This window comes from Apis mellifera, linkage group LG3 (genome assembly GCF_003254395.2).
Source record: "Apis mellifera strain DH4 linkage group LG3, Amel_HAv3.1, whole genome shotgun sequence".
In the NCBI taxonomy this organism is placed as follows: Eukaryota; Metazoa; Arthropoda; class Insecta; order Hymenoptera; family Apidae; genus Apis; species Apis mellifera.
Genome location: NC_037640.1, coordinates 1,807,843 through 1,833,114, shown reverse-complemented (window position 1 = coordinate 1,833,114; position 25,272 = coordinate 1,807,843). Strand labels below are relative to the sequence as shown.

General features: G+C 27.6%; 1 protein-coding gene across 2 annotated transcripts in view; it reads left to right on the top strand.

Moving 5' to 3' along the window:
- Positions 1–25,272, top strand: part of LOC552297 (low density lipoprotein receptor adapter protein 1-B) — an 86,136-nt gene that overhangs the window by 23,692 nt on the left and 37,172 nt on the right. The window contains exon 1 of one of the 2 annotated variants that reach the window (XM_006557257.3): positions 11,428–11,889. The exons of the other annotated variant lie outside the window; for it this stretch is intronic. Coding sequence (XP_006557320.2) covers positions 11,844–11,889 — 46 coding nt within the window. The 5' untranslated portion in view covers positions 11,428–11,843. Of the gene's footprint in view, positions 1–11,427; positions 11,890–25,272 lie in introns of those variants that run through there. 2 annotated transcript variants of the gene reach the window in all.

The following is a 25,272-nucleotide window of genomic DNA, read 5'->3' as shown; positions in this document are numbered from 1 at the left end:
GTTTTATTTTTGCACCAAGTGGTCGATTGGACCAATTCTAAAAAACCAAAAGGAAAATTGGTATTAATTAAGATTTAATTACATCATTTGTCGAGTCGACATTACAGATATTGTCTATGAATATATTAAGACTCTATATATATATGTGCACAGTCTAATTGGATTGGACGTTAAATTCATTTTTTTAAATTAAACTTTTTTCGTACACGTACATAAAAAAAATTTTTATCCGTTCACCAATTATGAAAAAAATTGATCAAGTGATTCGTGCAAGCTTGCTATACATAAAATTTATAGTGAAATTTATTCAAACTTTTATTTTAATCTGTAAATGTAATTATTTCCTATTTGTTATTTTTTATATTTATTATTTCTTATTCGATTATTGTTTATATATTTCACTATTTATAACGTGAAAGATGTAATTCAATAGAAGAAATTTTTTTATAGATAAATTCGATTAATTTTTTTCGATAAAATCACGTATTTTTTTTAATACATCGATCGATGCAGTTGGCTATTTTTCATGAAAAATTATTAGTTTATTTTTACTTTAATCTTATTAAATTTAACGTATAAAAGACAAGAACAAATGAGCACAAGGATATTGTTTCGTTATTTTTCATATGTTGAATTTTATAAAATTAAAATATTTTTAAAATTAATGATTCTTTTTTTTTTTACTATAATTTATTATAGAAGGAAAAATTTTATTTTAACAACAAATTTAATCGCATGTTTTTTTAAGAATATATACGAAAAATTATTTAAATTAAATTATTTTCTTTCATAAGGAAGAAACGATGCAAATACCATTAAAAAAATTTTCAAACAACGAAATAATTACATTTGTAAATTAAATTATGCCTTTTATATCTCGTATCACATACTCACATACATACATTAATTACACGAAACACTATTTAGAATCATTTAAAAATCAATCCTAACTCGATGAATGATCAAATACTAAAAAAATTAAAAATAATCACCTATTAATCTCACATTCAATAATATAAAATAATACAGTAATTACTAAAAATTCTAATAAAATTAAAAAACTTAAAAAATTTACATTATAGTATCATAAAAATATAAAAAATAATAATATTATTATAAATAATAATTTAATAAATCCTAATCAAAAAGCTAAATAGTTTAAACTTAAAAACATTAATTTTGTAAATTAAAATTATATATCATAAATATTTTAGCTAAATTTATCTAAAATTTCAAAAAAATTTATTGAATAAATAAATATCGATAATTCCTAAAATTATCATTTTTAGAGTTAAACTACTTTTTGATAAATTTATCATATCATCATCTTATCAAAAATTACAATATCTTCAATAATTTCATTAATTTTAACAATTTATTTAAATAATATTTTTAATAGACCTTCAATTCTACTAATTTACTTAATTTCTTATTCAATTTTTATCTTCATAATAATATTTTCTATATTATCAAAATTCCAAAAATGTATAAAAGAGATCGAATAACAGATTTGAAAAGTTGCAGCAAACATGCAAATTCACCGTACAATTCATTAAAATTGTACAAAAGGAAAAAAATAGAAATAACTGGAGAGAAAAACCTCTCCATAAAAATATAAAATTTTTATACGAATTTCATTCATACCATAAAATCCATTGTTTCGCAGCACCATATAAATAATTCTAAATAACACGTACAATATAAATAAATTATATAATTCTAAAGGAAAATTATCTAAAATTATGAAAATAATTGTGTTAAATATCGATTTCTAAAATTGCCAAATCAAATATAAATCGTATAATTTGTCAAAAGAAAAACAGTAAAGCGTCTTCGAAATCGCGTGATTCTGCATGCGAAAATAAGAGAAATAAGGTTTCTTTAAAGCTTCGTTTTCAATGGTAAATCATCAGAATATTTTAAAAGAGAATAAAAATTGTTTTCATTCGTATACATATAAACAAATATACGCGAAATTCATCACTGTTTCGTAATTTAAATTTCTAAACGGCACGCGCAGACTGTTTACAAGGACCAAAAAAAAAAAAAAAAAGGAAAACAAAATGCCGGCAAGAAGTTCGGTAAGAGTAAGTTGGGGCTGCATAAATATTCAATGGCAACGTAGCGACGTATCAACACCACTTGCCAAGCTCTAAACTAGTTTTAGCCGGGATTACGTTCCACCTTGGAAGACATGGTAGCCGCTTGTGATTCGCGTGTTCCAGGTTTACAATACTGCCGTTTCGTCGCCCTCCCCCGCTGCCAGGCAAATTTCCAATTTTCTCGCGTCACATCTCCGCTTGGAAAATCTGCGCCTGTGTGTGTATGTACACACAAATCGCGTGTATTCCTTCTCTTTCGTTGAGTCGAGGGAGATGCACCTTTGGAATAGTTGAAATAATTCACACGTATTATCGATCGATCCACCACCTCGACTATCCGACCGAGAAATTCTATGCAATTCATATTCGAGATTGGTTCGACGGGTGCCGCGTCGCTCGTAGATCAGATCTTATCTATCACCTTCTGTCTCGCGAAACTTAAGATATTAGAATCGAAGAATTATTAAGAAAAGATTTAGTTATAAATTTATATTTAGATCGATTATAATTATTCATTGCAGATTATTATTGTATTCATTTTTATACTTATATAAGAATATACTTATTTTTATACTTATACTCATTTTTATACTTATATAAGAATATACTACGTTTATATTCTTATTAAATTATCCTGGCATATTTGAATAAAATAATACATGAATACATTCGTAATGTGAATATTTTGATTTCATGATGTATATATATTTATAACTACTTAAGAGGTTAATTCCTCAAGCATTAAATAATAACGCTTAATGAAAGAAATAAATGAAGTAACGAAAATGAATAAATCAATAATGTAATATTTATATATTATTATATCAAAATTATAGTGTTACAGATATTTTTATTTTTTAAAAAAATTTTGCAGAAAATCAGATTGTGCTAAAAAGCCAATTTTAGGTGCGTTTATATTTTGTAAAATCCTTTAATCTTGTTAAAAAAAATGTTGTCGAGTTTAGAGATAAGAAAAAGGGATTCAGATCGTAGTTAGAACCACGTAGTTACGAGCCATCAATCTACGAGACACAGTGACATTGAAACATTGATCTTCCTTGCAGAGACTAAGGATAGAATTTGTTCTTTCGTAAAGTCTTGATGAATGATATTTTGAGGAACATTCTTCAAACACAAGAATTTGACAAAATATGTCGAACTTGATTTGAAGATACAATTATTAATATATAATATATTGGTTTTACTAAATTTTTAGATACATTATTCAAATAAAAGGATTTCTGATTTTGAAGAAGAAAGTATAGAATATGAGTGTAGAATTATTGATGTGGAAAATATAAGTTTATGATTAGAAGGATAGATTCAAAGATCTCATTAGTTTGTGAAAATTACACATCACGTAGTTGAGATATTTTATTTTGAAAAAATTTTAAAGTTATTGTAAAACGAACAGTTCTATATAGGAAATGATATATGAAGTTTTGCTGGCCATGAAAATAATACTTTATTTATTTTAAATTGTTCAAAAAGGCTCCTCTTTTATATTCAAGACACCATGTTGTTTCACTTATTTTCGTTTCGTTTATATACATAATTTTCAAATGAAATTTTAAAAACAATTCCATCATTTTAACGTATAAATGATTGCAATTAAAATTGTATCGTATAAATAAACAATTATACCCGTATAATTTTCATCTCGAGACGAAATAAAATATTAATCTTGCCAAAAATATTTTCACCTTTTCCTTTGAAAAACCAGAATGGATATGAGATCCATCATTTTGAATCTCGATCGATTGAAATTTTCAAATCTCTTAATGTTTCGTTGAAAGTTTCGTTTCGTCGTCGTCTGTCGACAATACCTGTATTTACAAAGTTAAATAAAAGGATAGCACGAGACAGGAAGCGTTGTAAACGGTTTTGTCTTTTTGGTAGAATCCAACTTATTGCCGTTTAGCACAGCAATTCTACGGAAGTTCGAAACTGGATATCGAACACTGTGTTTAACCACTCTTGGAGAAATCTATGGAGTGTTCTGGTAACTGATATCTACGTACACTCCCGAGCAAAATTATATCACGTTGTATGATTTTCAATATTTCTTCGGGCTGGCTGGCGGTAATGCATCCAAATTTTATGTGCATAAAGCGAAGAGGAGGAAAAGGAAAATAGGAGGAGAATAGAATTGAAGTGCAAAGAATGAGAAAGTACTTTTATTCTGAAATTTATAAAGACATTGACAAAATTTTTTTTCAGTATATTTAATTTTTGTATAAAATTGAAATCTCTCCTTTACAAAGATCCATAAATTTTTCTCTGTAGGATTCTTTTCTCGTCCAGTTTTATTAAATATAATGTGAATATAATCGAAATTTTTTCAATTTTCGTTGTTTAAACAATTCGTACGTTCGAAGTTCAGTGACTTGACGAAACAAAAATTGGATGGAATAAAACAATCGATGGAAAAATATTCAAAGGATATTTCGTCTTCACCTTCAAACTTTAAATCGACGTGGAAATTATTATTATTCATGGAAATACTTCGTCACTTACTTTTGAATAAAATTCGCTTTTATGGATTTGCGAGGAGGCTTATTTCATGTACGACGATCCAACAGAAGAAGATCAATCGTTGTTAATATTTTTTTTTCCTATAAATTTTAACCAGTTAAGTTTTTGGGGAAAATGGAACACGAAGATTCCATTTCAAAAAACAGATTAACGAGATTTCGTTTGTTCGAGAATGGAGATATTTCTTATGTATTTTTGTGTACTGAATCCGAATCTGGCCGTAAAAATTGTATATCAGGTTAAAGATAAATGGATAAAAAATATCGATTTTTGCTATATTTTCCAAAATATATCAAGGAAAGTAAGATTTTTTTCAGTATTTTTGTCAATTTTTGCATACGATATGGTACCATTTCTCTTCTGTAAAATCAAACTTGATTTATCAGCATAGATTTTTTTTTTGATAGCTTTGAGGTTTTTTTAAAAGTATTTTTTATTCTTGATATTTGAAAATTTATTCGCTCTATTCTTACTTGAAGAAAATAAGCTTGAATCTTTTCCTAAAGAATATAAAAATGTAATAACTTAAAAAAAAAAATTCTATGATGAATCAAATTTGATTTTACAAAAGGATAGTATCATATGATATATAATTGACAAAAATATATTCTTTGGATATTTTTATGTCCAATTGAACATTATGCAATTTTTACAAAATATATATATATATATCTCTTTTTATTCTCAACCAACAACAAAATTTTTTTGATATATTATTTTGTCCTCTATTCTTTGTCCTCTTATTTTTCATGTAAACGAATCAAATTTGTAAAAAAAAATATTAACAATATTCTTCTATGCATTTTCTTCTACATAAATCTTTTTTTACTTTGTATGCAATACATTACATTAATCTCGAGAAAAACTGAAAATTATATAGTCAAAGAGTAATTTTACATGTATAGTATATATATATATACAATAAACGTTAAGAAAATTAATTAGATTTGGGAAGAAAATGAGAGATTAAAAAAGAAAAGAGTATCGTGTTATATCAAAATAAAGAGGTAAAAGGAAAAACGATATTTTCAGGATAAATTTTCATGGATGGTAGAAAGTAATTCGACTGAAAGTACTTCTAGAGAAATATTTGATGATTGTTTCCCTCGTTCAATCCTTTCATCCGTGTCTCTACAACTTTGTTTAAATTGGTTAAATTACTTGAATTTATGAAACTTGAAACTCGTGTAACTTTGATATGAATCTATTATTATTGCTTGATTCGAAATCAAATCCTTACAAGGATTTTTATTTCCTCGTTCTCACAATTCTCAATCGTTTATCAATTGTTGTTTCAAAAAAGACTTTCAAACAATATTCTTAAGAAGTTATCTAAGGTTGAGTTAAATAATTTGAATTAAAGAATCCTTGCAAGTTTTTGAGAAACAAATTTCAAGTTCATTTGAAATAATATATTTTCATGTAAAGTTGATATATGCATAATATTCTAAATTATAAATCAACCAAAAATAAAGATGAAAAAAAATTTTTAAATTTATAGAAATTTTTATGGAACAATGAAGCATTGTAATTGTAATTGAAATGTAAAAAATGAAAATGTAATATATATATATAGTAAAATGGAATGAAAATATGGTTTAATAATTATATTTAAAACTTTTGTTTACCATTATAGACATTTTAACAAACATCAACTAACAATTTATTATAGTTTATTTAATTATTTACTGTTTCAATTTAAATTACTTGAGTTGACATTTCTCATGTTCGATATTTAACAAAATGCCGTTTTTATTTGCAATCAAAAAGTTTTTAATTGAAAAATAAAAAAAAAGGGTAGAAATTTCTGCAACTCCTTCAACGCTAATTATCAAACTTTTCACACATAAAATGTCGTTTATTCAAACGTCGATTATTGTCGAACTTTGATTATTCAAATGATCATTATTCGAATATAGGATGTATTTAATAATGTTTAAATTTTAAAACACGTATATTGGAACGATATTTAAAAAATGATTAGATAAACGCAATTGAATGTCATTCAAAATATATTTGATTTTGAATGAAACTTTTATAAGATTGAAAGTTGAACAAATTCTGAATAATTTATCCATGTAGAAGCAATAGAAGAGTATCCAATATTAAAACAATATATTACATGATATCTGATATAAAACGATTTCTTTTTCAGCACCTCAATTTTTCCAAAAATGAACAGTAGCAATTTATCAAAAAAATTGTAAGAAAGATTTTACATATTTTAAATTTAAATATTTAAATAATTTAAATAGTATATTTTAAACAACATACTTTCTATTTTATTACTTTTTATTTGTATTATTTGAATGTTTGATTTTATTTATAAGTTACGTTTTTTTTTTTTACCCTATATAAAAATTCTCCATTTAGAATATACAATATACATTCATAACTTTGAGTCCATTAACTTTTCGATCCATATTCATCAACACTTTCTTCCACTTTGGATTTATCCAAAAGTTAGAGAATCCTTCTTCTCCCATCACCCTATATAAAAATTCTTATTCAACCTATAATTCTTCATATATTACTTTACAGCCATCCCAGTGTAATTTGTTTATAACTTCGAGACCATTAACTTATCCAAAAGTTACGAATCTTTTTTCCCCTCATCACCCTGTATAAAAATTCTTCTTCATCCTATTTCACGTTCATCCTACTTCCTTCATTCCGTTCATATAATTTGTTTACAACTTCATCGAGAGTATATCTCGATCCACGCATAATATCTCTTCGATCAAGTTACCTTTCTTTACTTCTTCGCCACCCCGTATAAGAATAATCTCGTTATCTCGAAATCTTCCCCATTTGTCCATGTTGCCTGCGAGCAGAGATACCGAAATAAATCGTGGCGAACAAAGCAGGCCTCGATGAATTTTCGCCATACGTGTCCCAAGGACGGTGGAAAAAGTTGTTGTAGCGGGCACGAAAAAACATTCGTGCCGATAGTTTCTCTTGCCAATCATTTCGCGACGCGGTGCGACGCCCTCTCCACCGTCGATCGTTTCTCTCCCCTTTCCTTCTTCGAGCTTTTTCCTTGCGAGAAGAGAAACGAGAGAGAATCGCCGCCTCATCGATATTCGATGCTTTTGACACAGCCGTTTTGCCCTTCCCTCCCCATTGTTTCCTACCAATGGCGCGGTAAATTTCTTCGCGAACGTTCTTCACGTCTCTCTCTCTCTCTCTCTTATCTATCTGTCTCTCCTCCTCCTTCTCACGAGAGAGGATCTTGAAGGAAGTGAAATTGTGGACAATCGCGAGATAGAAACGTAAATTGAAATTTTATTAACGCGATATTTCTTTATATTTTGTGTGTTCAAGAAAGATGTTTCTAATTTTTCGAATTTTGATTTTTAATGCTCGAAACCAGTTTCGTTGTGAATGTAATTTCGTGATTAAGGAATGCAGGAGAGGAACAGAGGGAGAATAGATTTTTTGTTGACAAGTTTGGAATGAATTTATTATTTTCTCATATTGAAAATTATAAAAAAATGAAAATTATTAAAAACAAAAATAAACAAACAAAAATTATTAAGAAACAAAAACAAACAAACAAAAATTAAAAAAACAGAAACAAACAAACAAAAATGATTAAGAAACAAAAACAAACAAACAAAAATTATTAAAAGACAAAAACAAACAAAAATTATTAAGAAACAAAAACAAACAAACAAAAATTATTCATTATTTTCAATATTGTTTGGAATAAGTGTTGGTTGATTTAATATAAGTGGAGTTTAAAGATTAATGAAGATAAAACTTTTTTTCTGTTATTATTGTTATATTATGTTGTGTTACATGGTGTCTTTTGTTCTCTATCTACTACAAACTGCTACAAAACTGGAATTTTTTATTCCATTTCATTCTAAAGTTTTAAATATTATTTTAATTCAAATTAGATATTATATGTGTTTAATAGAGTTATTTTATTTCTCTCAAATTTACTGGAATTTTTATTACAGATATCTTTATAATTTTAATTTTATCAGTAATTGATTATTTAATATTGTTTTCTTTAGCATTAGTATTATATGAATTAATCAAATATAAAAGATGAATCCTTTTGTCTTTTTAAGAACATAATTTTTTCATTTATAATTTTCATTTTCTTTTAAAAAATCATTTGTTAAAATAGATATTTATATTATATCAAATTACTAGAGAAATCAATCAATCCTTTAAATTTTGAGACAATTTTACAATCCAGTTTAGAGGAAATATCTATTAAATAATCAATTTTATATATTAATTTGTTTTTAACAAAATATAAAAAGCTTGTTTTTCTACAATTACTATATTTTTTTTATAATTATTATATTTATTTCAATTACTTTGCAGAAAAATTAAGAAAAAGAAACTAATTTATTTATATTTATTTTTCCAAGATGGATAAGTTGAAATAACAAATGAAGTAAGGATAGAAGAATACAAAGTTTCTTAACTTTTATCAATAAATATACGCGTTTAAGGGATTAAATACATTTTAAAAGATTCATCTAAATAATTCTTTCATCGAACGTTACTCTCTTTACGATATTTTAAAACAACTCTCTCGGGTAGTTTTTAGCTTCAACTTCCATTTAATCTTTCATTCAATACTGTTCTGCAAAAGATGGAAAAATGTGGAACGGCGGGAGACAGCGGTTAAATCGCGTTAAAACTTCCAAGGATCTTTACATAGAAGAAAGGAGATCCAAGTTTTACTAATTTTTAATGCGAAAGTTACACGTTCAAAAATAGTAGAGAACGAAGTGAGAAAGCAATATCTTTATGATGGATCAAATATTTATAAATTTAGATCAAATACAAAAGATTCCTTTATATAGAATTCCAATAATTACTTATAAGATACAATAATTAATCGAGATAAAATGGATCATTTTATTTCTCTGATCTATCTTGACTTTTAAGCCTCTTAAAAAATTTCGATAGTTAAAAATCATTTCTAAAAATTATTGAAAAGAAAAAAAAGGAATTTTAAATCTATTTCGATTAATGTATCACATTTGAAAGCACAGCTTTATTTTATTTTTCGAAGCACTTGTAGAATGGTTGTTCCATTCGAATCTACTTGAAAGTAGCGTTCCTTTTTTTCTTTCTTTTCGAGATATTTATAGAGGATCCAGTCCGTTAATGTACGAACTTACTTGCAGTATACGTACTTGATGCCATCACCAACTTTTACCCCTTATATGTGCGTGGTTTGTTCTATTTTCACATTAAAGTATTTTTAGAAATATCGACTTGTAAGTACTTGCACATATATTAAACTTTATCGAATCTAATGATTCTGCGAATGTTAGACGTGTTAATTTTTCTTTCCTTTTCTTTTGGATGAATGAAAAAAAATTTCGAAACAACTAGGAAGATAATTGCTCAAGTCGAGCGAACTTTTTCTAATTTTTACTGACGATATTGCTTCAGATTTCTCTTTCATTCTATCGTTAAAAAGGAAGTTGATACTCGAGCTTGTAAAAAAAAAAAAAACAACAATTTATTTTTATTTTTATCATTCGTTTCTCAGGAAACGTATAATAAAATGTTTTATATATTTATCATCGATTATTTCCCTCCAACGTTTAATATAAAATTGCAAGAAGAGTTGTGGTCGATTTCTTTATAGCTACATATGTAATATGACTTTCAAAAAGGATATTGCAAATAAGTCTCCTAATTGACATTAATCGGCCATTAATGCAATAACCAGATCTAGAAATTACTTAGATAAAAATTTCTATTTTAGTTTTCATTTGAATTCATGTATATTATATATGATTAAACATGTGATATATCATTTCTCAAAATGATAAATTTTTTTAAATGAATTTTAAAGTTACACGTCGTTTTTGTAACATCGACAAATTAGCATAATATATTTTTATGAATTAAAAATTATAAAAAGTAGTATATTGGATTTTTTTCGAATTCTTTTGATTGAAATGATAATTTTAGCGATAAAATTAAAAACATTAGACATTTAGATCAACGAATGATGGATTCGATCGAAATTTTTCGATATCAAAAGAAGAGAGCAAAGAAGAAAGAGAGAAAAGAATCTTGGAAAAAATATAGGAAAGAAAGTTATGATCCATGAATCGAGAAAAATCGCTGACCCATATACTTAACTTAATAAAAAAATTATATTACTTAATCTCCGATTTCGATTTCAAAGGTGTGCATTGAAAAGAAGAAGAAGAAGGAAGAAAATTCGAAGAAAAAATAATGAAAAGAAAGTTTTAATCCAATATAAACTGGAAATTGAGAAAAGTAACTAACTTATGCATTTATCAAGAAAAAATCGCACCATTTAATCCCAGATTCCGATTTCAAACCTATCTTAAAATCGAAACGAAATTGTATTTTCAAAGAAGAAAAAAGAGGTTCGAAAAATTGGATAAAGAAATATCGTTAGAGATAACATTAAAAAGACATATTCAGCGTGAATTAAAACAAGAAATCACTCTACTAGCACTTGCCAACAAAAAACTTACCGATATCAATTTAATCCCCTTTAATTCCGATTTCAAAGTTGCGTAGCATTTTAACCGAAGAGAAAGAAAAAGAAAAAATTCGAAGAAGAAAAAATGTAAAGAATAGCGGAGAGAAAATATTGAAAAGGATATATAACGCGGCGTGAACCGCGAATGCGTGAAAATAATCTTTATCCTTTCGGCGGGGATCCGGTTCGGAAGCTGAACCGGAATCCAGGAACGGGGAAGGGGATGAAAACGGGGATGGGGATGCGCATGTACGCGACAGGGGAGCGGAATAAACTCCGTGCGGACGCGCTCACATCGCGGCGCACAGTCTTCCCGATAGCACACGTCCGCACGCAGCTCCCTCCCTCGCCAGAAACCTTCGACTCGACTTCGCTATTCCCACCGGCTCCTTTTCCACGCAACTTTCCACCGCTCTCTCCACGCTCTCTTACGCTTTCGTCCCGAAGAGACGAACATGGAAATCGGTTGAACAACGCGCTGTTGAACAACTCCCTTTCCGTATCGTATTCCGCGCACCACGAATTCGACTCGTCTCGTGCATTAACGCGGCACATGTTATTGAAATCGAGGATCGTGCCGCGTCTCGCGAGTGAACGTTGCCTGGCGTAGCAGGGCGCGTCTGTACCGACCGGTTTCGTGGCGGATTACGATCGAAGGAAAGATTTCAGTTCTGCTGGATCTCGTGCTGCGCTGGGCAGCCAAAATGTCATTCTTCAGGGGGTTGTGGAAGAGCAGCTCGAAACACAAGAGTAAGCTTTCTTTATTTTGTTTTGTACTGTTTTTCTTTTTTTTTTTTTTTAAAGTATCGAGGATAAACAGGTGGATTTTTATTTTTCGATCGTTTGTATCGAGGTTTGCGAGAACGAATGTAAATACGATTGGAAAATTTTTTTTTTTTTTTTTGAAGGATGGCTTTTTGAACGTGAGAAAAATACGAGATTTGCGAGATTTTGGAATATTTCTGATGTATCGGGTGAGGGATATTTTTTTGATATGAATAAAAATTGGATATATCGATGGAATGGATTATTATGTAAAATAGAGGCGTGAAAAATGTTTTTACGATTACGTGACTGCGAATTTTTAGACAGCCGGAAGTCAAATATTGGAATAGTATGTAATAATTGTGTTGTATTATTTAAAAATTTTGAGAAATTATTATTATATTATATACGTTCATACGTATCATTGCATTACAACATATAACAATATTTTCTTCACAATTTTTCGATAAATAATAAAGATATTCTTGTCTAAGAAAAATAATTTGTAAAATGAAAAAAAAATATTCTATATTGCAACAGTTTTTTAATTTTTAAATTTTCAATATTGTTTTAATTAGGATCTCTTCCTTTCAGAGATGAATCATGTAAAATTTTTACCATTCTCGATATCATGTTCAATTTTAATACAATTTGTTACAATATTAATTATTATAATCGAAAATAAAATTAATACGAAAAGAAAAGAAAAATATTTATATCGTTTATGTAAAATATAGGAAATTTTTTATATTTGCATAAAAATTTACAATCTTATCTAAATAATTTACATTTTTAATCTTAATTGGAGGAAAAATGTATTATATAATAACTGAAAAGATAATAAGCAAATTCTTGAAATATTTTTCCAATTATACATGTATTATAATAACGTTAAATTGCAGATGAAATGATAAAATTCTCGATAGAAGAATTTCGACATTTAACTTTATCGAAAGTTATAAATATTTCAATCAAAAAAATATTTCACTTCAAAAATTTAAAAATTAAAAAAGAAAAAAAACACAATCGATCGTTCAATCCTTAAATATAATCCTTTCATAAATTTTTATGAATGTGAACTGCAATTTTTTTAATATAAAAATATATTCGAATTCGATATAGTTCATTACTACTACTCAATTTCTTCTTTAATCGGATAAAATAATATCCAAGCTTTAAATTTCGACATGCATAAAATATTATTTAATAGTACATTATATTTGTTTAATTTTAAATAATTTTTCAGATTGCTATATGCTAAAACATGTAATACAATTATACATATATATATTGTTTAGAAAAGAATTAGAATTTTTATTAAACAATAAATTTCATCACCAACTTGGAAAGATAAGAAAGAATTGTAAATTGACAAAACTTCTTTTTGTTTCTATCTCAATTCATTTCTGATCACAGATAATTCATTTCTCAATAATTTCTATTGATATTACTTAAATTATGTAATTTTTATTGATATTATTCAAATATGTAACGCAGATATTAAAGTCAAACGGTCACGATAAATCTCGGGATTATCGATATAAGTAGACAAATCGCGTTTAATGTCGTAATGTTTTTATTTCACCGCGATAATCGTATGCGTAAAATATCTTTAATGGAATTTCTAGATTATTAGGATTCTCATCTTTGTTTAGAAATTCCAAGAAGGAGAGATTACTCGAAGAAGAGATTGTTCGATTCTTTGCTTTAATATTATTTATTTACGTTCCTAATGAATTATCTCGTCTTTCCGATAATTTATTATCATTGAACGGAAAACGAAAAAACCGGAACTCAACTTGGCGTGGAATTACATCTTATTTGTTTAATAATAATAATAATAATAATAAACTTTATAATCTTCCATATTTAATAGTTGGTCAAATATGCGTAAAATTAATTTACGATAGCACAGAATTTTTTAAATTTTTATTTTCTTTTTATTTTTAGATTTCCTTATATTTTTCTCTTTTTATAATATATCATAGATTCGATGGTGTTTGATCAACACATAAAACTATATATGTTTATAATACGTAAACGAAATTATAAATTATAAATTTAATAAAATTATCGTGAAATTTTTAGAGCTTAAATATTACAATAAATAAGAAAAAAAATTTTTCATCCTTACGTGCAATTTTTTATTTCCTTTAAGACGTATTTTTAGATTTCCTTATATTTTTCTTTTTTTATAATATATTATAGATTCGATGGTGTTTGATCAACACATAAAACTATATATGTTCATAATACATAAACGAAATTATAAATTATAAATTTAATAAAATTATCGTAAAATTTTAAGAGCTTAAATATCATAATAAATAAGAAAAAAAAAATTTCATCCTTACATGACACGTGCAATGTACATTCAACATCAAATTCTCTTCTTCTTTTTCTTCTTTTCTTCTTTTTCTTCTTTTCTTCTTCTTCTTTCTCTTCTTCTTTTTCTTTTTTTTCTTTTATTCTTCTTCTTTTTCTTTTTCTTTCTCTTCTTCTTTTTCTTTTTCTTCTTTTATTCTTTTTCTTCTTCTTCTTTTTCTTCCTTTCTTCTTCTTCTTCTTCAAATTTCCAAAAGCTGAACGAAATTGTATTCAATTATCCTTATACAATGTGTGCACAACGGTGTATTATGATTATTATATACCACTCTTTAAACCATGCTTAAACTTATCGTTTCCACGAAAACAATTTTTCCAAATTGATCCAATTAAGTCCTGTGAAACAGGCTCGATCGAAATTGCGTAATCGAAATTCGGACGTGATAATCGACGAAAATTGCATTTTCTTGCGGCTGGTGGGCAAGAGAAAGCTTATTCATCACGAGTTATTAGTTGACCTGATGATTAACGGTAACATTGTGCACAGCTGCAAAATGTCGTGAAGCGATAACAAAATGTGTGTGTGTGTGTGCGAGAGAGAGAGAGAGAGAGAGGAGAGGCAGCAGTTAACGCGATTATTCGCAATAAGCGGCGTAATAGAGAGCCAGCGTTTAAGATTATGGTAATGCATACCGGTTCGTGTTATAGGCGCAATGTGACCTTCTTCAGAGCACTGATTATTGATCATAAAATTTGCATAATCTCGTGGCACAGGCCGCATCTCGATGCGGCGATCAAAGAATGCGCCGTTCATGCTCAATTTACAGCCGAGATCTCCTCTTTTATTCGTGTGTCATCACCCAGCGGGGATCTGATCGATTCTCTCTTCGTTTCGAAACCATTTTTCCACCTTTCGTTTATATAAACCAACGAGTTATTGTTATAACTCTAATATATACAGCGTTCGATTATTATTGGACAGGCATCGAAGTAGTATCGTTCGTGGAGATCTGTGTAATTGGCTTATGAAAGATTGTAAATTCGAATGGTTGTAAATGAAACTATTAAATCGGATCGGATTATTTTTGACTCGTGTCGAACGGATATTAAACGTCGTTTATATGGACGGAATACACGGGTAAAAAGTGACTGGGCTCAGTTAATATTAAAAATATGTTGATGCAGTGAAATACGAATGTTGTGTGAAATATTTATACGGATAAGAGATGACTCTAGAGTAGCAAATCGAAAAAATATAAAATTTCTTTCATTTCGTTTTCGAGGTAAACGAATGTTTGACGAATTTCAAAATTGGCAATTTCAAAAATGTGGAATAACATTTTTTGCGAAAATTGAATTTGAAAACTCAATTACACGATTCTTTGATCATTGGGTTCAATAATTTTGATTTTTTCAAAAGACAATTATACGTATAAAATAATTAAGTTCAGTGATGTCCAATCGAAAAAGTGATTAATTTTCTAATTTTGTTTGAAAATTTTTCTTCTTCGTTCGAATTTGTTTTGACCGAGAATCACGATTGAAAATCACGATTGTGTACCTATCAATTGCAGGATCAACTTGTACAAAGTTTCTTTTGAAGAGAATGGTGAATTATTTTTTGAAAAAGGTGGAATGTCGCTTTAAAGTTTCGATATTTCTCCATCAATATTTTTTTCAAAGTACAACGTCGGCACAACGAGGTTTATTAAACTTTAAATTTATAAATTCCTCAACTTTTAACGTTCTATTGCTCTGTTATAAAAGATTCTATTAAAGGAACGAAAACTTTAAACTTACATTTTCATCCTTTCAAAGTGATTTTCCGCTCAAAAAGAAGTTGCCCGTGTATACGTACACACTCTAATCCATCATGCTTTACGCACAAACTTTCATTAAAATTAGGATTTTCAGATTTAGGTGAATTTTCTTGTAAAGTAACGGACGAATACTTTCGTGGGCTACTTTATGTACACGTAAATTTTAACTTTAGCCATTTAATATTTCAACCCTTTCTACTTGCCTTTTCAATTTTTATTTTCTTTTAGAAATGTAGCGTCAATCCGATGATATATTAACCTTTTTAATTTTTCTCATCGACAATAATTTTATTATCTTATCAAATCTCATAGAGGATCAAAAATATTCATTGTATGTGTGCTCCACCATATTAAATAATTGAAAGAAAATATATTTTACAATGAAACTACTGTTCTTTTTATTTATATTTGCTACGTTTTATTTAAAAATGTGAAAGTATTTATGTTTATATTTTTGTTGCTTCCTTAGACAGCAAAACAAGACACCAAATGGTAATGCTTTTTGAAAGAGTGCCATCACTGGATTGAAATTACAATTGAATGAAATTAAATCCAATTAAATTAATAATATATGTAGTTTCTAGTAATACAAAATTTTCAGGAAATAATATGTATTCTTCTTTGTTCCCAATATTCTTTAATTTTTAATTTTATGCATATCTTCAACTATCAACTGAAAATTAAAGTGAGAAGAAAATGTTCATTGATTCAAAGAATTAACAATTACTTAAAAAAAGAAAAATTCGTTTTACATTTCTCATTGGACTTAGCTTAAAATTTTCCTTTCCATCTTCATTCCCTCCAAAGGATAAAAGGGTTAAAGCTTACATTTACAGAAACTTCAACATTTTTATAATCTTCTATAATATCGAAATCTTCAAATTTCTCCTTAAATTTTATCTCGACGAACAAACGAACGAGTTTTCCCTTTTACCGGTTTAACTTTCAATTTCCAAACGCGTGAAATCAAATCCTTTGCAACTAGAATATCCCAGGCGCACGAGGAACTCATAATTTGTTTTATCGATCGCCTCCCCCTTCACGAACGAATTCGTACTTCGTCTACGGTTTATAAAAAGGAAAAAAAAAAAGAAAAAAAGAAAAAAAAAGTGTCCAGCGCTCGATGTTTCGATATAAAGGAACGAAATTGGGCGAAAGAAAGCCAGTAATCGTGAAAACGACACCCAATTTACAAACGTTCTTTTTCATTGATAAGTAAATTTGTTATATCGAATTAAATCATCAAAGAAAATCTATATTTAATTTCGATTATTCGGCGAGACAAACAGTTTCAAGGATTCGAAATGTCATACTTTCAGAAATCAAAATGTTAGGAAACAGTGTAGATCAAATAAAAATAATCAAATATCGAATTATTCGATGAATAATTGAATTAGTGAAGTGTTATTAAATTTGAACATCGTTTTAACAATTTAATAATTAAATCTAAATGCTTTGAAGAATAAATTTTATTAATTTGATCATTGTTTATAAAACTATTTCTTGATTATTGTAAATAATATATAATCATCATCTTAATATTCCAATCGTTATAATAAATTGTACATCGATATATTTTTAATCATATATGAATTTTCGTATAAAAATTTTTTTATATATTATCAAGCACATGCAAATGAAAAATTAAAATTGGAAACTCGATTTGACGAAAAATTTCTTCAAATTAAATCGGTTATCCAAGAAGTTAAATCGAATTGTCGACTCGACAGTTGAGAAATAGATTACGTAGTTAAGAAAACGTAGTTTCCTTGCATCGTTTTTGAAATTTTTTTGTCTTCGATCACCGACGCTACGAGAATTTGAGAAAAAAAAAGCAGTTCACTAGGAAAAATTATGTTTTTTTTTTATATATATAACTTTATCGAAGAAAAAACTGTGCATAGAAAAACATAAAAATTCAAAATATCATAAATCTTAATTATAACGAAAATATAATTATTTATTCAGCATGTGATGGAAATGTTATAAAAAAAAAATATAGGTGAAGTTGAAAGCTAAAATATTGGAAATTTTATATCATAAAATATCGCAACTTTGAAACCTAAAAATGTAAAAAAATTGAAACATCATTTTATAAATCGTATCGAACATTTATATTTCGCATCGAAAGAAATTAAATAAATTAAATTATCGAAAATACTATTTTAATAATCGTATGAAAATTAATATATCAATAATACAAATAAGATAACAAATAAATAATTTATTTACGAACGAGGAAACGTTATAACTTACTTGATAACGAAATAAAACTAGTTTGTAAACGATAGAAAAATTCCAATTTTCGTTATATTTTCCTCTTATCGAGAAGTATGGAATTAATTAAAATAATTTTTGAGAAAATTTATTTTAATGCCGAAATATTGGATATTAATAATGTATTTGCGCAACGAGCAAACAACAAACCGCAACGTGTTAATCGATTTTGCCAGCCGTACAATACGATGGCAAAAATTAAGGATAATTTTACGATATATTTAATTTTATCGCGTTAATACGTATTATATTTTTTAATAACGCATTATATTTCGTGATACTGAGTTGACCTGATATTCTTCACCATCAATGGACGCGAAAGGTGTCTCCCCCTGTTTAAACCTCAAAGTCATCCATACTCATTTATATGCTCTGTATGCTTTGAGGCTTGGTTAGTTGGTGAGATCCAGATGTTTACCTATGCACGTAGAGACTTAGCCGCGAACTTTCATAAAGATAACTTTGACGAAGACTTATTATCGTCAGGCTTGGGTGAAATACGTAAAAGTTCATCAAGTATTTTCGTAAAATTATTAAACTTATTATTGCTATTTCATCGAATAAATTAGAACAATTAGAAATATATATATTATCTTCGATATTTATTTTTATTTTTATGACTAATATTTTTTTATAATAATCTTTTTCGATGATGCCATGTAAATATCGATTTTCAGTTACAAAATGGAATTTTGTGCTTCGAAATTGTGATCGTTTAAACTCAAAGATTTTTAATATTTTTTTAAGTATTTTATATATTCTGCGTTATTGTTGAACGAAATTGTTTGAATATGGAAATTTTTGGGAAACAGGGATACAGATTTACAAAATGAAATTGAGATAATGAAAAACGATTTTTATATTCATTGAAAAGTATAAATTTGTCTATTTAATCGTAAAATTTTTTAATTATAAAAATTTCTCAATATTTATATTTTTGCCAATTCTGTACTTTTTCTAATTTTTTAAAATGCTTTCGATTTCCTTTAATTAACGTATCTTAATAACATACATGTCCAACGACAATTTCAAATTAAATTTTATTTCTATTCTACTTTTTTATTATTATTTTTATTACTCGTGAATAGAAATAATGTACAGATAAATAAAAATTAAAAAATAATAAAATATTTCAAATCAAATAATAGAATATTGGTATCTGTATTCTTTGTAATTTTTTTATCATATAAAATAATCGTATTCATGTATAATAAATATTTATTAAGGTGAAAATATCTTTATCTAATAAATAATAATTTAATTGGCAGACTTGTTTAAATTTTTTTTTTGGATAATCTGCAAATTTATCATATATTAAATTTCGAAATGAATAGTAAATAAAAATAATCTTACTAATATATTTACACGAAGTTTAAACGATTTTCAAATTGAATAAACCAATACCACGATAAATTGTTGTTTCTTTTTCACTCAAAAGGATTATTCGATTCATAAACATTTTTAAAATTTCGTAATAAATTCCAAATTGCTTGACGATCAAATAAATCTCCAACAACGAAGATCTTCACAAGAGTGAATATTATCACGTAATAATATATAATATAATCAAGAAACTCGCCAAGTGAAGTGAAATCTATTTAATGAATCGCTGTAGAGATTAATAATTAATCCCTTTCACGATGTTGCTCGTTACGCGTAATATTGTATGTTAATTAATTATTATTGACTTGTTAAAATCGAAGCAATAAAATAATATTGCAAAAAAAGATTGCATTCATCGTAGATGAATTTTTGAATTTTTGTTCATCATCTCGTAAAAAAGAATATCATGGAAGTTACGGTTCTATTTTTCCCACTGAGAAGCCCCCAAGAAGGATTTGATTTTGAAAGGGTTAAGGGTTTTGGAAGGATGATACATTGTCATTGAAATTTATTCAAACAAGTTTTTGAGATTTCGACGGTTGGATTTCGAGCACTGGTACTGCAAAGATGATTCTCATTGTATCAGCAGATGTATCACCATTTTGCTTGATCGTGTACTTAAGCTTGGAATTCGAGATTCTGAAGATTTTTCACTTTTATTTTTTCCAACTGTAATTTCACAAAAAATTTTACGAAAATTGGAACATTATACTGGTATAATATAATCAAAGTTTTAAATAATAATGATATTAAGATTTAAATATTTAGTAATTTTTGATATTATTATATATTTAGTGTATTAATTATTTAAATTTGTATTAATGTATCTATATTTAAATGTGAACCATTGTGAAAAATGAAAACTTTCATTATGTTTATGCATATTTATAATACATTCATAGAATGAATTTTTGTGGTTTTTAACATTTATTTAAAAAAAAAAGAAGTCAAGAATCAAATTACTTTAGAATTTAAAAAGGACATAATAATATTGAATGAAATTTTGAGGCAAAAGATTACATTCAAAATTAGTTTATATATTAAAATATACAAAAATATTGTTATAGAATATTTTCAGTTCAGGAATTATTTATTAACATGTTTGCATTAGATAAAGTGGGATGAAGATAGAGTGAGAAAGCAATATGACAAAGATAAATCTTCTTTTCACTTTATTTAACTTAGTAAACAAGGTTCAAATTTTCATATATCAATTTTTATATTTGTTTTAGCATCTACAATCAATATTTTAAAAAAACCAATATATGAATGTAAATCTTCTATACTCTTTTATTTTATAAATCAATGAATAATATTGATCTATATTATTATATATTTTTCTTTTCCTTTCAAATCATATTTTCATAAAAAATAATATACCATGCTGCTTTATTGATTTTATATCCATTCTGAAAGTTCTGCTTTCATTAGATTTGACAAGAATTAAACACAGTGTAGTTATTTGAGAACTTTGGTGTACTTTAAAACAAATAATTCAAAATTATTTTATGCAGTGAGATTCATGAGATATATGAACAACTTGTATATGAGCGTACAGTTATATGACTATGAATCTTCTAAGTAAACAGATATGTAATTTAAAACAGATGTTGTTATACAAACATGTGTGTGGACTTTAAGTTTAAAATTAAGTAAAGTTCAAAACTTAATACAAATAAAATAAATTGCTGCCAGATTTTTATACTGTAACATTTTACAAGATAATATTTTAAAAATTTTACAATCATTTCAATATGAAAATTTAAAACAATTTTTTTTTATAAATTTTAATATAATAATACCAAGCCAATCTACTATTTTAAACTTAACAAAATATTTGTGAAATTTCTTTTTAATTGAAATTAATTGAAATTCCACTTTTTTATCAACAAAATGAAATTTATGAAAAATATGATTTGAATTCAAAATTTTGTATTCAATTAATTAAAGGTATATTTTACCATGGAATTTTATGAAAAAGGTTTCTGACATCTTTAAGTTATCATTACAATTAAAGATATATTTTTTCATAAAAGTATTTATTTGATTTAGACAAAACATATTTCCTTACTTTTTGTTATTTTGTTTCCTTTTTCAATGGAATATTGATTGTAATCTTTATAAAAATATGTTGGAAGAAACATTTATAACAATGTATCAATAATTTCATTTTTGACAAATGAATCTCAGAAATAAAAATATGGTAATTGATAATTGTAATAAGATCCATTTTTAACATTTTTCTAATTATTATTTATAATACAAGGGAAGATTTTGGACTTTCCATTGAAAGATATAAATACAATTACTCAAACGAATAACTTACTTATCTTACTATGCAAAAAAAAAAACAATTCATCATTAACCAATTCAAAACAATAATTATATACAATGCTTTCCAATGCTCGAAGATTTATCGAGAATCACAGCTCGAAAATAAAATTACAATATCGAAGATTTTCTCTCTTCAATATTGACAATTTTTAAAAACCTCTTGTTCCAAAGCCCTTTATCTCTTTTTCTCTCTTTCGAATCCTTTTGTTACTCGATCTTTTGCCCGCAATTCATTCATTCATTCACGAATCCCCGAATCACGGGTCTCGAATTAATCGCAATTTAATTAAACCACGGGGAAAAAATGCCTCCCCTTCTCGCCTTCATAAAAGAAGCAGTGGGTGTGCGTATCGAGGATTGATACGTTGATCAAGTTGGAGAGAGCGAAGTGATGGTAATGAACTTGTCGCGCAGCAAATTGCGCGCGTAACAATTAACAAGAGATTACAATTAACAGAATCGCCTCGTTTCGGTTCAATGGTGAAATTCGATGGGATAAGATTAAATTTGACGACGATCAACGTAGGAAGAAAATTTCAATCCTGGCCAAATTAAACTTACTCGAATCGCGACGATTCGTTTCGCTCGAAATGTGGCCAAGCTTTTGTAAAAACTTGTTGTATCATTATTCGTCGATATTTAAAGTAAAATTGTGAGCAAAGGAAAACAGTTTCTTTCTGCTCGTTAAAATGGAAACTCGAGATAGGATAAAGGTGTTTTATTTATTTATTATTCAACGAAATATAAAGTGTTTATCAAAAATTAATTAATCTCAATTTTGGTAAAATATAATACAATTGGTATTTGAATTCTCAAAGATCGAATAATAAATTTCATTTAATCTTTTGAAATTTTTATTAATGTAATAATTTTGGAATTGTCATTTTATAAAAATTTGTTATTTCCTCGAATCACGTGCATTATTTGCAACTTGTTCGCACAAGTTTATTGCTGAACGATATCTAAACATAGAAAATGTTTCTTTCTATTTCACCAAGTTAGAGTAATCAAAGATGATGATCTTAAGAAAAAGAAAAAAAAATCTCTGTCTCCATGAGATCCTCTTATGAGTGCCTGGCAATTATAATTTTATTGAAAGTCAATTCGCCATCTTGTATTTCAACTTGTTCTGAGTAAGATGGTAGATAAAAACAATGGGGAGAAAAAGTTCAGAAGCTCGAGTTACGATAGAGAGAAATTATAATACACGAGGAAGAAAAAAAAAATATCTCGCTTTAATTTCACGAGACTTTCGTCCTTCTTTTTTTTTTCTTTACACTACTTATTTTCTCGTTTCTATTCTGTTTTTAATTAGCTTCGAATTCTTCATTTCGAATCATTTTCATATTACGTGTCATTTAAAAATCGTGAACAAAATTATTGGAGAAAGAGGGAGAAAGAATTATACAATTTACATTAAAAACAATACTACTACGAGAATTTCATTTAGAATTCAGAGAGATTAATCAGACACAATAATAATAAATAATAATACTTTTACATCTTTTCAAAGAGGCTTTATTCACGTCCCTTTTAAGAATTTTATTCGACTGAGAATTAATCTAAATTAACAAGATCGAAATAGAGATTCGTCATCAATTTGATTCACGGTGCAGCGAAATCCGCATGAGAGAAAGAGAGAGAGAGAGAGAGAGAGAGAGAGAGAGAGAGAGAGAGAGCGGCAGGTGCTTTTTGACGTCGAAACGATATTGAGCGCGACGAATACGCCGGCCTATTCGTTCCCATTTTCCTGGGGAAGAGGAAGAGAGGACAGGGCGGACCATTTGTCTGACAAATTTATCGCGTGATCCTATAAAGCTTCACGTTTTAATCCGGAATGGTTCGTTTACGATCAACGCAAAATTATGCATGTAACCGTCACCGGGCTCGTGATGTATCGCCGGGATGGATGAACGCATTGTAAAATATTTCATTGCAAAATCTCTGTGTATATATATATATATATATATATATATATATAAATTAATATCACTTTGTAATTGGATACGATTTAAAATCCGATTTACACACCGTTGTACACAATTTACAAATTATGAGTGTTGGACACTTGCCGGATTTTATCGTTTGTTGTCGTTGAATCATTTGCCATTTTATGTTTTGTATCGAATAATTTGTTACATATCATACTTTGTTTTCCTCCTCGAAGAGAATTCGTGCAATTTATGGAAGATTGATATTTCTTTTTTTCCCTTTTTTTGAGATGTTAATAGATTTACTTCAGAGATCTCGGACGATGAAAAACATAGTTTCGTCGTTTTGAACTGAAGCTGGGTGAATGAAAAAATAACGTTCTCATGTCTTTCCCTCGACAGAGAATTCGTAATGCGTGACACAGAGAGAACGATGTATCTATGTCACACCGAGGAATTATTTAGGGAAGAGAATAGTACTCAAAAATGTGAAAATATTAATTAAGATTGTAAAAATTAAGATAATATCGTGATACAGAAAAAAAAAGATTATTAATAACGGAATTAGAAAATTCCTCTAATAAAAATTCGTTTGAAACAACCCGAATGCGACCAAAATTCCCTAGATTTCCCTAGGATTCGTCTACGAATTTATTCCTTTTAATCAATCTATCTATTTATAGGATTCTAGATACAATTTAGACCAAACTCGAGGATGGACGCAACTTGAAATACGTTGGCGGGGGGGAAAGTTTTCACATTAGAAATCAAACTTTCCTCGCATCGCGTTTGAAAGTTTTGTTTCCACCCCTGCTTTTAATGCACGGGCACTTTTTAAAAGCTTTGATGCGACACCATTGCAATTTCAGTATCATGGCAAAGTTTTAATTCCTTCCTTCCTTCCTTCCTTCTTTTTCCTTCCCTGGAATATATACGAGACCTGTTGTTGTGTGGAAAAAAAAAAAAAAGAAAAAATCAAGGATCGATGGATAGTTCCCATCGAAGTTTGCTTTTAAACGAAAGCGTTGTGCGATTAATTGATACATGGGATTCGTATTTGCAATCACCGTTAAAATAGGTTTTCCCTTCCCGGCTGTCATAAATATTCATAGCAGTCGGTGGCAATTGAACGACTCGTGGATAGTAATGCAAATAATCTTGCGATTCTGGTGGTTTAAATTTACTATGTGCTCGGGAGTAATTTATCGAACTTGAAGGATATCTGACACCCGATATTAGTGCTCTAAATTTATTATTCTTTCCTTTTTTTTTCTCATATGGAAAGAAGTATCGAGTCTT